Source organism: Limulus polyphemus, unplaced genomic scaffold (assembly GCF_000517525.1).
Source record: "Limulus polyphemus unplaced genomic scaffold, Limulus_polyphemus-2.1.2 Scaffold897, whole genome shotgun sequence".
In the NCBI taxonomy this organism is placed as follows: Eukaryota; Metazoa; Arthropoda; class Merostomata; order Xiphosura; family Limulidae; genus Limulus; species Limulus polyphemus.
The window spans coordinates 235,572-249,896 of record NW_013666507.1 but is presented as its reverse complement, the minus strand read 5'-3'; the positions used below and the strand labels follow the sequence as shown (position 1 = coordinate 249,896).

At 32.0% G+C, this 14,325-nt stretch overlaps 1 protein-coding gene across 2 annotated transcripts in view; it reads right to left on the bottom strand.

Annotated features, from left to right (window-relative positions):
- The window catches only part of LOC106461100 (28S ribosomal protein S31, mitochondrial-like), a 61,535-nt gene that overhangs the window by 39,377 nt on the left and 7,833 nt on the right, over positions 1–14,325 (bottom strand). For both annotated transcript variants that reach the window (XM_022387984.1, XM_013920893.2), the window contains exon 3: positions 13,707–13,816. In XM_022387984.1, the coding sequence (XP_022243692.1) occupies positions 13,707–13,816 (110 nt within the window). The remainder of the gene's footprint in view (positions 1–13,706; positions 13,817–14,325) is intronic.

Genomic DNA, 14,325 nt, shown 5'->3' with positions numbered 1-14,325 from the left:
GAGATCAGTCCCAGTGAACGAGCCTGTGCTGAAAGAGTTAAAATGCGCACTATCCTATAAACATATATACTGCTGTTTTCCAACCAATCACTTATTAATAATAGTTTTGCCACTATATCATTTAAATCAATGCTTTATCACCATTTGTTAACAGCTACCTGTAGATGAATGTTGTAACACTTTTATTCCCAGTAATTTATTACTTTCTACAAACATGTTTAGATTGAACTGTGGGTGGGAATATATCTGTATGATGCTGCTCTTTGGACTCAAATCAAATTATAAAAGTCAAGGTACATGTGTCATTTGTTTAAATGTACATTTATTTCAAAAACATTTGTTTTCCTGTGATATACAGTTTCTGCTACTAAAGCAACACCTGGTTTGAGCTTGAAACTTAGTCTAAAAGTAAAATCTCACCTGTAGTATTTCATATTCTATCCAAACATGTATTTCATAATATAGACACTTTTCTCAACACATTCTTTACTGTAAAAATGTGTCTAACTTAGATTTTTTGAAATGCTAACACATTAATCCTAAACCACAAAGATAAATGTCACTACCCTCATAATATTATGCTTTGTATATTTGACAGGAAAATCTTTTATATAATTTTGTTTTAATCAAAGAAAAAAAAACATTTTATGATTCTTGAATAGTTAAGTTTGAAATCATCAATAAAACTAAGTAAACTCTTACTTTCATTTATTAAACAGTGCACTGAGCTGTTGCAAATCTTAGACCAAGTTATTTCTTTTCCTTAGCAAAGAGATACACAATGGTACTGTCTACATTCCAGAGACAATCAAACTCTTTATTCCAAATATTAACATTTTTCTTAAACTGAAAATGTATTTCCAATAGGTACTTACCCCTTTCACACAAAGTTATCTCAATCTTCTTTCTGCTCTCTAAGCACTGCTAAAGATTTTTGATCTTTGCACACCAGTCTATATACCCCATCAATTTCATGCCATTTTTGAATAGGTACATATCATGTGACAACTCTCCACCAATAGTATTGCAACACCTACATTGGTGCAGTTAGCTCCCTCTGCTATTCCCACACAATCCTCACTTTTGAGAATTGGCAGGCTTTAAAAGATGAACACCAGAAGCGGCAAAGAAGGGTGGGAAGTACCTATCCAAAATACATTTTCAGTGTAAGAAAAATGTTAACTTCCAATACATTCTTACCTCCAAAAAGAATGGGTGTGCTCCAAGATGAAAATGAATCAAACTTGTCGGGTACCACACTATTTCTGGAACAGGTATGCTCTTCACTCTTGAAGTAGGAAATAAATCTGATATGGGCAGATAAAAGGATGTGCACACGTACAATTTGTTCTGGACGGTACAATCCATAGTAAAATGTAAAACAGAATTAGCTATGTACATACACAACCTCAACCAGAATTAGGAGATTGAGGATCAAAAAAGATAAAAACAAACATATTGTAACATAAACATAGTGGATAGGGCATGTGGACCGTGTTACATGTACTCATGAATGAAACCATGAATAAACAGAGTGGCAACCAAAATTACAAAGAGGTAGTTAGCTTTTGGCCAAAACAGGACAAACACCCCAAACCAACGTAGAAGCAAGAAGCACAACAAACCAAATCTGGTATTACAGGGTCGTGACATTGCCTCAATTCCACCATAAGAAGAGAATAATATCTGTAACTGGTATTACGAGCAGAATTCATAAATCACTCAACTATAAATGCAGAGAAGAGACATCGTGCATCCAGAATTAAAAGGAGGACATGGAACATTTGCTTAACAGTAGGAACAGTGTATGTACATCCTGTTGCCAATATTACGAGGCAGATGAAGTATCCCAAACTCAACTGTAGGAGCTGGGAAAGAAACTTCTGCAACCAGAATTAACAAGAAGAAGGGCCACTACTACACACAACAGTAGGAACAGGGTGGTGTCATCACATATCAGGTATTATGAGGAGGATCCCACATAGGCTGGACCTGTCTAATCAACAGCTTTCCACCTGAAAAAAAACATCCAGGAGAAATGGAAGAAGGGAAACCAGCTTTCCCTTCTTCTCACTGAGTATATAATCATGAGTATGTATGGTAAAATAATTTCTAAACTCATTCAGGAGGAAATAGGTCTTGAGAGAGAGATGGTACATGAAACACATAGACAAAGGTTCAAAGGGAGAATGGGAAGGGCAATGGAGAGAAGTCGATTAGGAGGGTAAGCATAGATGTGATGACCCTTCCAATCTTGACAGAATGTGTCCACTCCTAGAGTTAGCAAGTGTGGAATGAGACATAAAAAGGAAGGAAGTTTGGTGTTTGGTGTTCCAGTGGGTGGTGAAAGAATTGATACGAGAAGTTCCCAGCTGAGAGCACACCCATGGAAAAACCTGTGGATTGAGGGGCCACTCCATGAGGAGAATCTTATTGGGTCAAGATAAATGGCACCAGGAATGTGACAAGCTAAGACCAACATGTGTTAACTGTGGGCCCAAAAAAGGAGATTCAGGGTCTGAAAGTACAGAGACCTTGATTTGGTGCCCCATTTCTTGGTAATATACATGACCACTGTGGAGTTGTCAGAGTGTACTATAACCACCCTCCACTGCAGGAAAGGAAGTGGGACAAAGGTTGATGAACTGTTATAAGTTCGAGAATGTTGACATGGAGAGAAGACTCCTCAAACAACTAGGGACTGGAAATCTATTGAGTGTTGAGGTAAGCACCCCAACAGTCTAAAGATGCATCCTTGAACAGATGTAGATCCAGAAAAGGTGGAGGAAGTGGAACCCCTGCTGTGGTCTGGTCCCTGTCTAGCCACCAATTCAGGCCAACCCTGATTGGGGAAGGAAGGGTAAAAAGGGTGGTCAAAGGGATCTGATTTGAAGTTCCACTGATTGAGGACTATCCAATGAAGGGAACTTGACCCATGGGAATGAGATCTTTCAAGGAAGCCAACATCCCCAAAAGAGATAGAATCTCTCAAACTGTGAGAGAATGTGAGGTGAGGGTGCACTGCTTGCTCCATATCCTGAAGATGAAGAGAAGGCTGGGCCTGACCGAGGTTGGAATTGAAGAAAAACCCCAAATAAACAAGGTCTTTAGTGGAAGTAAGAACGGACTTTTTCCATTTTTATCAGGAATCGCCCCCTATGCTGCTTTTGTAGGAGCAGATGAGTGTTGTATCTGGACTGTGAATGGGAAGAAGTGAGCAGGACCCTGTCATCAATGTAATGAGAAGTGCAAAGATACATCGAGTGAAGATGTCGGGCAAAGGTTCTTAACACCAGACAAAACATATAAGGAGCCAAGGTTAGTCTAAACGGTAGGGCCCTAAAGTGGAACGCTTGACTTCTAGCTATAAATAACTATTGACAATGCAGATACTGTGGGGACCAACAATAATTGTAGAGTACAAGGAGAAAAATTGGACTGTAGTATCAAGAATGTAGGATACTCAGCCCTACGAAATGGAAAGAAACTAACATATCAGGGATGTAGCAATGTAGAAAAATTAAGTTCTACACTGACAAAAATAGGATTATAAGGCAAATATTTAACAATGACAAAAAAAAATTTTCAGATAGGACAATGAATTAAATGTTACTAGTAGGAATATGTAATGTACACACTATCTAAACAAAGTACTCCTTAATATTGAACTGACAAAACATCAAAATTTACCTAATCTACAAAGTACTTAATAATAACGAATGTGTAAACCGACTAAAATTACCTAGAAAAGAAAGTAATAATCAATATCTAACAGGAACAGGAAAAAGAAAACTAGCAAAATCACCCTTGTCTCAAACAGACAGAAAAAACTGAATATGCATCAATTGTCAACCTCAGTAACCAACTGTAAAAAAAGGATGTTGAAGGTGAAGTCTCTTAAAGACGTGTAATGTGTGACAGACCAAAATAAGAAGGTTCTGGAAAAAAAAAAAAAGAGTCCAAATTGTCTTCTCCTTGATCTTATTCTTCCTCAGCAATATGATCAGGTTGAGAAAAAGAGATTGCCAGTTGAATATATGAATCTAGCTCCCTGCAAATTAAAGCCTGTACCTCCTCTACTGAAAAAGTCAAACTCAATTCCTGGGAAGTCATACCAGTAGCGTTGTTGACTGTAATAGAAACTACCATACTCAATACATTGAATTACGAATTCATACAAAGTTCTCGTATAATTCAGTAACAGGAAACAAACACACACACAAAAAAAAATTTAAACAATTGAATGTAAACACAGTAAAAGGAAACTGTTGAAAAAAATTTAAATGGTAAATAAGCACAATTACAAACAGTAGCAACATGCAAGAAAATGCATCTAAGTGAAGCTGTGCCAATGGAGAAAGTGAGGATTGAGCAGGAATAGTAGAGGAAGCTAGCTATGCCAATATAGGTGGTACAATACTATTGGTGGAGAGTAGTCACATGATATGTACATGTTCAAAAATAGTGCGTAATTGACAGGGAGGTATATAGACTGGTGTACTGAGTGCAGAATTTTTTTAGCAATGCTTAAAGAGCAGAAAGAAGATTGAGATAGTTTTGAGTGAGGGGGAAGTAAGACTGTATTGGAATATTACTTTATTAATCATCCTTCCAGAGTGTTTTAAAAATATATAAAAGATAAAGACAAAAATACAAAACGCTGTGAGAACACAGATGAATTATATCAAATTTAGTTTATCTGTGGTTTTATACCACAAAGCTATTGAGATCATCTGAATCTAATATGTTTGTTGTACAGGGAAACAGAAGAACCCTCCTCCTCCCAAAAAAAACAATATTTTGAATGTAAACCAAAATATCTACCCTATGCTCACTCCATAATTGGTTATAATTATTCAAATAAGTTATGAAAAACTCTCAAAGATATGTTAACCAACATGAATTAGACAAAAACAAAACTGTAGCATGCACTCACACTATGCATTAGTTACGCCATTAGTTGAGCAGTTAAGCCAAAAACTTGAACTTTGGATTTAAAGCATAAAATTTGGTACAGATGCAAAATGAGTCATACTAAACATTTCTGTTTATGGCTTTAACTCCATAGTGCTCCCTCTTCGTTGTGGGTGGAATTAATGTGCTTTAGACTTCACTAATACAGATACAGCCTTTTTAATTATAGATGTTGCCTTAGTGAAAAACCACAATGCTTAAAGAGCAGAAAGAAGATCGAGATAGTTTTGAGTGAGGGGAGGTAAGACTGTATCGGAATATTACTTTATTAATCATCCTTCCAAAGTGTTTTAAGAATATATAAAAGATACAGACAAAAATACAAACCTCTGTGAGCACAGATATCAGACTTCTGACAGTTTGTTCCATTTACTGTGGTTTTTCACTAATTGCTATACACAATATTGTTCTTTTATTATTAAGATGTTGCCTATTTTTTTAATTAAAGTTCCTAAGCAACTTATTAGTATAGAACAAATTGACACTCGTCTCCAGGTGGGAATGTGTCTGCAATTAAATGCAATAGGAGCTGACCATTGTGTTCCTTACCAGACTGTTCCTTTAAGACAGTGTATATTGGGCAGATGTGTATGTACAATAATGGGGAATTAAAAATGGATATCGGGGCCCCAGTTTTACCAGACTGTTCCTTTAAGACAGTGTATATTGGGCAGATGTGAATGTACAAGAATGAGGAATTAAAAATGGATATCGGGGCCCCATGAAAATGTGGCTGGGTTGATAAGACCTGCATCTTCCTACCTCAATTTAACACTTTCACAATGGGCATCGTTTACTGTGCATGACACAAGGTCTTAGCATCTTACATTAAAAATTTCATTCAACTACTATTTGTTCATGTTATACCAATTTATATGGCATAAACACTTAGCTAATAATCCATATTTTAATAGTATACAAGCTTTAAGTTTTAATTCTATAAGGAAATATTTTTTAAAAATCCTAAATTTCCCCTGGTGTTACACACGTAACACATTTTCTCTAGACATCTTTTCTTTTCTATTTTATCCACGACCCCTTCAAAATGTACAAAATTAAATGTAAATTACTTCCTATGATATCACCATTACTCAGACAAACCATAATTTTCATAGCCTTCAATTCTGTTTGGTTACAGAGCTATGAAATAGAAAATTACAACCTCCTGCCACACCTACCCATCACATCCTCTCTTTCAGGCTTTGTTAATAGTTCTCTTTCACATTTAATTATATATTACCTATAACTAATATAAAGTCAACGATCTAATCTACCAAATGATGTATTGTATAACTTTGTATTCTGAACAGAAAAATGTCAATTTCACTCAGAGTACAAGCTTCATTCCCATGGGAGAGTTAATGACTAGCTTGGATAAATTTCTAACAACTCTTGTCGCATAGTTAGAAAACCAGAAAAATTTTGAGTTAGAGAAAATTGCCTACTTTTTGCATGTTATTAGTTTGCATTCTTTGGTGCCTTATTTAATTAAATAAAAATTATATAGTGCATTACTACCATTAGTATAAAAAAATTAGGGTTAAGTTTCATCAACAATCGACAGCAAGAAAAAAGAAATTGGGTAAGTACTTTATTTGTTGTTTTTCATGTTTATTCTATATTTATTATTATAAAAGTACCTAAAATGTAAATATAAGGATCTTTTCAGGTTAGTTAAGATTAGATTAGGTAAAATAAATAATAATATTAATATAATAAAAACATTTCACAAGGCATGCACAAGAACAGCTTGTAATAGCTCATGGGTGATGTAATTTGATAGCATAATATGACCTTCACCCCCCCCCCCCAAGTGATTTACAACTTATAATGGTGCAGATAGTAGTTACACATGGTTCAAAGGGCAATAAAACAATAACATTTAATTGTAAATAGATGAATACTGTTACGAGCTTAAAGCTACTTAGGATAAACAAATGAAGTTTCATGTTATAATATGAAGTCATTCTAGAAAGAAATAGAGAGGTAATTTAGATTTATTTCAATTTACTTTTTGGTGGTTATGAGGTCAGTCAAATTGACCAATTCCATGTAGTGATAAAATAGACAAAATAACAGATAAAATATAAAGTGTTACTGAAAACAAATGTTTGAAATGTATTTAGGTTTTTAGGGATTACACAAGGGAAATTTGAGATTTTTGAGATGAAGAAAAGTATTTTTAATCTTAACACAAAAATTACTTTGCATATGGACTATTCACAACAAATACTCAATATATTCATGTACAAATCTTTATTTTAGTTTATTAAAAATACTTCACTAAAAAATAACTTTTTTTGTGTGTGTGAAAGACTGCCAAGTTTTGTGAAGATATACACACTATATTGGATGTTAGAAGTATAAAATGTATAAAGACCTTAAATGAGTACAAAGAGGTCACGTGGTTGGTCAAATTGACTGAGCCCATCTTCAGAGAGTTAACAGGAGGTATAACTCCAGAATGAATGTACTAGAAAATTACGTGTTATTTTAGTGGAGATTTCTTTTCTTTTCTTGTCTCTTTGACAGGAAAATTGGGTCTGCATATCTCCTCTCACTTATTCAGTATTTTCTTTAACTCTTTCACTACTAACTCAGAGGATTACACTGACCACGTGACCCCAAAGTAACCATCAGAGTTTTCATATTATAACTTTTAAAATGCGTTGTGTATCTTCACAAAGGCTTTCAAACTTTTAATAAACGTTACAAATCTTTTGCAGACAAAAAAAAATCAGAAGTTTCATCTACAAAAGGGAAAGATGTATTAAGTTTATAGATTTCAAAGATGCATTTTAGAAAACCAAAAAAACCATCAAATTACTATACTGGCACACACATATATATAGTTTTAATACTATAACTTTTAATACAGCATGTGTAACTTTACCAAAATTTTGCAGACTTTCAGTAAACATTACATGTAGATTGCTCACACAAAAATCGTTTTTTTTTTCTAATGAAGTATTTTTACTAAAAATTTGTCCTTGAAGAAATCAAAACTTTTAGACTAATCCAAGAGTACAGTGATTTTTATGTTAAGATTAAAAATACTTTTCTTTGTCTCAAAAATCTCAAACTTGATTTGCATTATTGCTAAAACTTCCTAAGTAAATATAAAACATTATTTTATACAAAAACTTTATATTTTTTCTGTTATTCCCTCTACCCTAACAGTATATTTGATTCTTCAGCCAGTAGCCAAATGATCAAAGTATAATGAAAAGTTATAAAATCAGAAATGAAATGAGCAGCTATGCCTTTTTTTCTTGATTATTGTTCACAAAATTTCAAAGTACTATTCTTGAGAATTTGAGCTGCTAAACATTTCACATTTATTTTTTGTTTATTTTACAATGACTGAAGTAGAAATTTGCTACAAATAAAGCAACAATTCCCTGCTTTTGTCATTACATGACACCATAATATGATACCCTAAAAAGCAACAAAGCACACACAAAGAGATAGCTGACTTGACCCTGCTTCAAGAACAGGATGTGTAATGTATCGGATTATATATCTTACAGTGTTTACTAGGAAAATTCACCAGAGTAATCACACTGCACTTAGAATAAGTAAAAATATTTATGCAGGATGTGAAATTTATTGACTTTTGTTTACAACAAGAATTCTCCAGAGTAATAGAGCTTTAAACCTGTCAAAACATTTATTATATGGTTCAGTGCCAATACAATAAACATTTCAGTTCTTTGAGTATTGGTAATCCTTCTGGGATGCTAGGAATTTAGCAGTATAATGTATAGGTGTACAAAGATTATATTTGTGCACATGGTTGTGAAATCCTATTTCTCTTTCAGCAAACTTATTCATCAACCAATAAACATTCAGGTTTCAAATCTGGTTATTGTTTCGCAAGCATTAAAATTGAGTGAAACACTCTGACTGGCTATTTCGCTATACGTTGTTGGAAGATGTAGACATGTTAAAGAAGACTGTGTAGTTACCAAGTGAATACATTCAGCTACAAACATATTCCTTGTTACTGACTTTTACTTAGAAGTAAGTAATTATTACTTATAATACATGTTGAATCTCTATTTAGTAGTTTCAGTATATAGTTGTTAACCAAACTCCAGTGTAGCTGTTTCTGTATTTCATCATAATATGTACTGCTTATGAAACTGTGATAAACATCACTGAATATACATACATGTGAAGAACAAATACACATCATAGAATAAACATAACAATGTTACACAACAGAGAATGCATGACACTTAATATAAATGATATATATGTAATGATATACAAGATGTAATATAGGTAACATACATGTAATGTTTTTCTTCTTCAAGAAATTGAAACTAAAAGAAAACTCCAAGTTAAAGTCAAGAATTAAAGACAAAAAAGGTTCTCAACGAGGAGGAGATACAGGCCCAACAAAGGTCAACTCATATAAATATCAATCTCCAATGTATTCAAGCTAGAAATTCCTCAGTCAAGTATCACCACCTGACATCTAAATAATTGTGCTGGAAGTAAATGATAACGTTTTTAAAGTGGAAACATAAGATTCAGTGAAAAACAAAAAAATGAAGAACAATAAATGTAAGTTATCACTTAAAACAGGTAAAAAAATTAGAAAATACCTCCACTTCATATGAAATTTCAAAACAAAAACATGGAAAGAGAGCACAAGCAAAAAACGTCCTGATGATAGCACTGCTAAACAAGAAGTGATAGTTTGGTAGAATCATATAGAGGGAATCACATATGTCAGGAAAGTGTGTCACACTATTATTGGTAGAGGGCTGTTGCATGATGATTTACATGCAAGATGCATTTGAACCAGTTGAATGTAAGGTACATGAGAGCTGAAGGCTTGTGGCATGCAAAAGAGTTTTTTGCCATATAGAGGGCAGCACTGAATGAAAATAGCTATTTATGTGAGAAGAGGTAATGTACTGTATCGGAAACAATAATTAATGATAATAGAATAAAATTGGTTGCTGCCAGCCAGTTGGCTCCCTGCAGTCTGGAATGGGTCAATGAGTGTGCACTGACAAATGTGCTGCAAAGAGACTACATAGTTCTTTAACATGAATACATTACCAGAAAATTTGACAAAACCTACAGGAGAAAATAAGAGACTAAATTATGACTAGCTAAAAAGAAATGGTTTAATGTTCTGTAGGGTTAAAGCACAGCTGCACTAAAATTACTCAAAACATGTGCCAAAGATTGATTGATAAGTGAAGATTCTCCTCAGATATTATTTTAACAAAAGAAAAAAGAAAGTTGAATTCCAATAAATGACAAATAGTGTTACCTATTAGAGGTCAGGATGATGATCTCCAAAGTTTATACAAAACATAATCTAATTTTAATACACCATTGCTCCTTGAAAACAAGATCTATGTTGCTATATTTCCACCACTGTTTTTAAACATAAGAATGAGTGAAAATTCCTGATGTTTCATAAGAGTAGTACATTAAAAAGAATATATTAAGTATGATAAGTACAGTAACTTTATCCATTGTCATCTTGTTTGTTGTACTTCTACTGTTATCCAGAATAGATAACATTTTAAACACTAGGGGCCTGATTTACAAAGTTCAGCATCTGTACTAAGTGTGGTAAGCACAATAGTAAAGTTAATGTAAAACTCTCATTATTTATCTGAAGTAAGATGTATGTATGTCCTTCCCCCAGTAATTAGTAGTAAGTGAAGAGTCTTAAAGGTTATATACTGTGTCCCAATAACTTTGGTGATTCTCCAACCCTGGGTTACAGCAAAATTGGAGTTGATCAGAAAAGTAAAATAAAAAAAGTGATTGCATTAAAATCACACTGGGGATTAACTAAAAAAAACAAAACAATGTATTATTTATAAAAAAGGTGCATTCAAAGTAAATCACAACATTAATGAAAGTTACACACAAACATGGCAATTCAAAACACATGTAATAACACAAAACTTTGAAAGCATTAGAAAATATATAAATTATTTGGCTTTCACAACTATATTATTATAAAAGGATTATGGAATTGTTAAAAAGATAAAAAAGAAAATGGCACATCCAAAATAAAAACCACAAAATAATAAGCTACAAAGAATATCAATGAGTGCCATCATAATAATGAAAATATAAATATGTCACACCAAATAATTCCAAGTATACATTACTTACAAACAAATGAAATAAAAACCCCAAAACATTATCTTTCTTTAAGGATACCCATAACACACGGAAAAAAGAACATGGGGAAATGAAATGTTGAACAAAGAAAATCCATCAGAATATGCTAGTTTCTTAGAAAACAAATTTTCAAATATACTGATTACACTATAAAAACACATTTGTAAATGAATAAATCAAGAACTAGCTTAAAATGAAAATAATTAAAGGACAAATCAAAATAAATTAAACTATCACTTGAAAACAATACCCTAAACCATTAAATCATTCTGAAAAAAAGCAATTTGAAAACAGAATAAAACATTAAGATACAGAAACTTTTATAACACAGCAAAATTATATAAAGTGAGACTTTGACTACGACCTAACATAACTAGGTATGCAACCCTTGTGAAAGTTCTTTACAAAAATGAAACTAATGGATGAAATTCTTTTAAACTTGAGATAAAATGTCCTATAAGTATGTAGTTTTTGAAAAATAAGATATTTTTTTATTTTTTCTAAATCAATGTTTTATTATGCATTTTTTTTCTTTTTGCATGTTGCCTTTCCAATGTGCAAAGTAATTTTCATTTTAAGATTAAAAATACTTTTATGCATCAGAATTTTTCAAATTTCACTTGTAAAATCCTAATAATGTCCAGATAGTTATTAAACATTTTTTGAGAAAAAACTTTATATTTTATCTCTTATTTTCACTAACTATATATCTATGGATTTGGTCAATTTGACCAATCCCATAACCACCAGAAAAAAATTAGGAAATAAATATAAGTTATGCCTTTTTTCGTTCTAGAATGAGTACTAATTATAACACGAAAACATAAATGTTTAGACTAAAGAGTTTAAATCTCATAACATTATACATTTATACATATTTATTATTTTTATTATATTGACCTTTCAGCTGTGCCTGGCTAAAATACAATAACATAAATATCCAATAATATAAAACTGACCTTTAGTCTCTACAAAGTGACCTGTCTTGGTTGTGTTTTAGTGGACTAGTATTTTGTAAAATACAATCACATTTCAATTATTATACATTAAATATGTATATAGATTATTAATATTTACAAATAACTTCTTGAACTTTTTTTTTAAATAGAAGACTAAATAAAAAAAGTAAAGCAAACAATTCTCTCTTCTAGTTTTTACCTTTATACTCATTTGCTGCTTGCAGTAGGTTGCTAAGCCTTATCAAATTGCACACATAGAGGATATGAAACAAAATAATTTTCTTTAGGTTTTATATATACAGTTGTATAACCAAAAATTCATAAATTACTACATCAATACCATAGAACTCAATTATAATTTATCAATTTTTGTAACAAGGTTATATTTAGGTCTAAAAAAATATGAAATTTTGAACAGACTAAAAGACTTGACTTACCTATATGCCATATTGTATCAAAAGAAAGATACGAGACTTTACATTTGAAAATGGCTGAGAAAGCCACTAGGGGGACATTCTGAGCTTTTGACTGGTTATTCACATGTCATATATAGAAGTAAGGGTACATAGGGGACTGTTTCCAAAAATGGAAAGAGGTGAGCCAGGCAACTGCATTTGATTCAGTAATGAGAGATATCTCAGCAAAAAGAAAAGATAGGTGGTTCTTATTTTATATTCTGGCTGATCAATATCGGTAATTTGAGTTCCTAATTTGTACAAAACTATAGAATTTGTATTTGGACATCACAAACATCTAATTTAAACCAGTGCTGCATACATCATACCACACAACACGCAAAAATCGATGTTTGTGTTGTTTTTTTATATTACTTTTACATCAAGAAACTAAATAATGTATAATACTAATATCTGAATTATAATCTACAGTTTCATACCATACGTACTGATATAAATACATAAAATAGTAGTTCAATAACATTTTGAATGTGAGTCAACAAACGTGATGATATGGCCTTTGACCTGTGAACCATGTGGAAAGGATAAACTGACAGAAAAATACACAAACTGTATACAGAAGGAAAATAAATAATCTCAGCTAAAACAAGTAATTTATAATTGGAACAAAGTCACACCAAAAAAAAAATCAAAATTCATGTGAAAAACAATAAAAAGAATCAAAGACAACCCAAGTGCACATAACCAAATTATAAAATAAAAAGGAAAACTTTCACTAACTCCAGACAATAGTTATTCAGTACAAAATTTATGAAAAATACTCATTAATAACTTGTACACATACTTATAATTAATGAAAAGGACAGAAAATATACAAAATCACTATGAGTTAAAATTCAAAACAGCATAAGCCAGCAGTAGCATAACTAAACCTGGGCACAACAGCTCAATCAACATTTAAAACAACTCTCAAAATATGGGTTGAGTCAAGTATAAAGAACACAAATGATGTTTTGAAAAGATATCATATTCCAAAAAAAAAAGACTGTAATAAGAAATCCCAAATACAAATCACCTATAAAAAATTAATCATAATATATTTAAAAAGTTTAAATTACTCTTACATGTAAATTTTTGCACATTTTTACAAAGATAAAACATTACCAATGAAGCAATTACGACTAATACATACAGTTTTTCCTGCTCAATATGGCTTTTCATTGCACCTTTCTTTCGTTTTGGTTTTGGCTTGGATAGATTTAAATCTATGTTGCTTTTCATTTTTAATGATAATGTATCAACCTGAAAAGGAAAAATTACTGACAGTATAATTTAACCAAGGATATAAAAACAAATCAAACAGGTAACAAAAAAGTATTTTTTATGTAAAAAAAGTAATAATATAATACACTGACTGTTTTTTTTACTAGGATCCCCCACCTAACACTGGACTGGACCAATTCTGATATAATAATAGCCTGAACTCAGCTTGGCACAATCTCCTTATCAAAAGTTATCATATTAAATTGTAGGCCATTCATACATGGGTATGCTCTGCAATTGGTTCACAAATATCTGTAGAAAATTATGGTAGTTAATGCATCATACATGTTCATTCCAAAGATGATTGATCAGAAAGTCCAGTGATTGAGCTGGAAAAAGAAAGTAAATGAAGTCACTGTCGCATAACACTCCTTCAACCACTTTCAGATAAATACCAGAGCAGTGTGTCATGATATAAAAAACTGTTTGGTTTAAATATTAGTGATTAATTTATATTTGTGAGTGAATATTTATTATTTTTAAGTTTT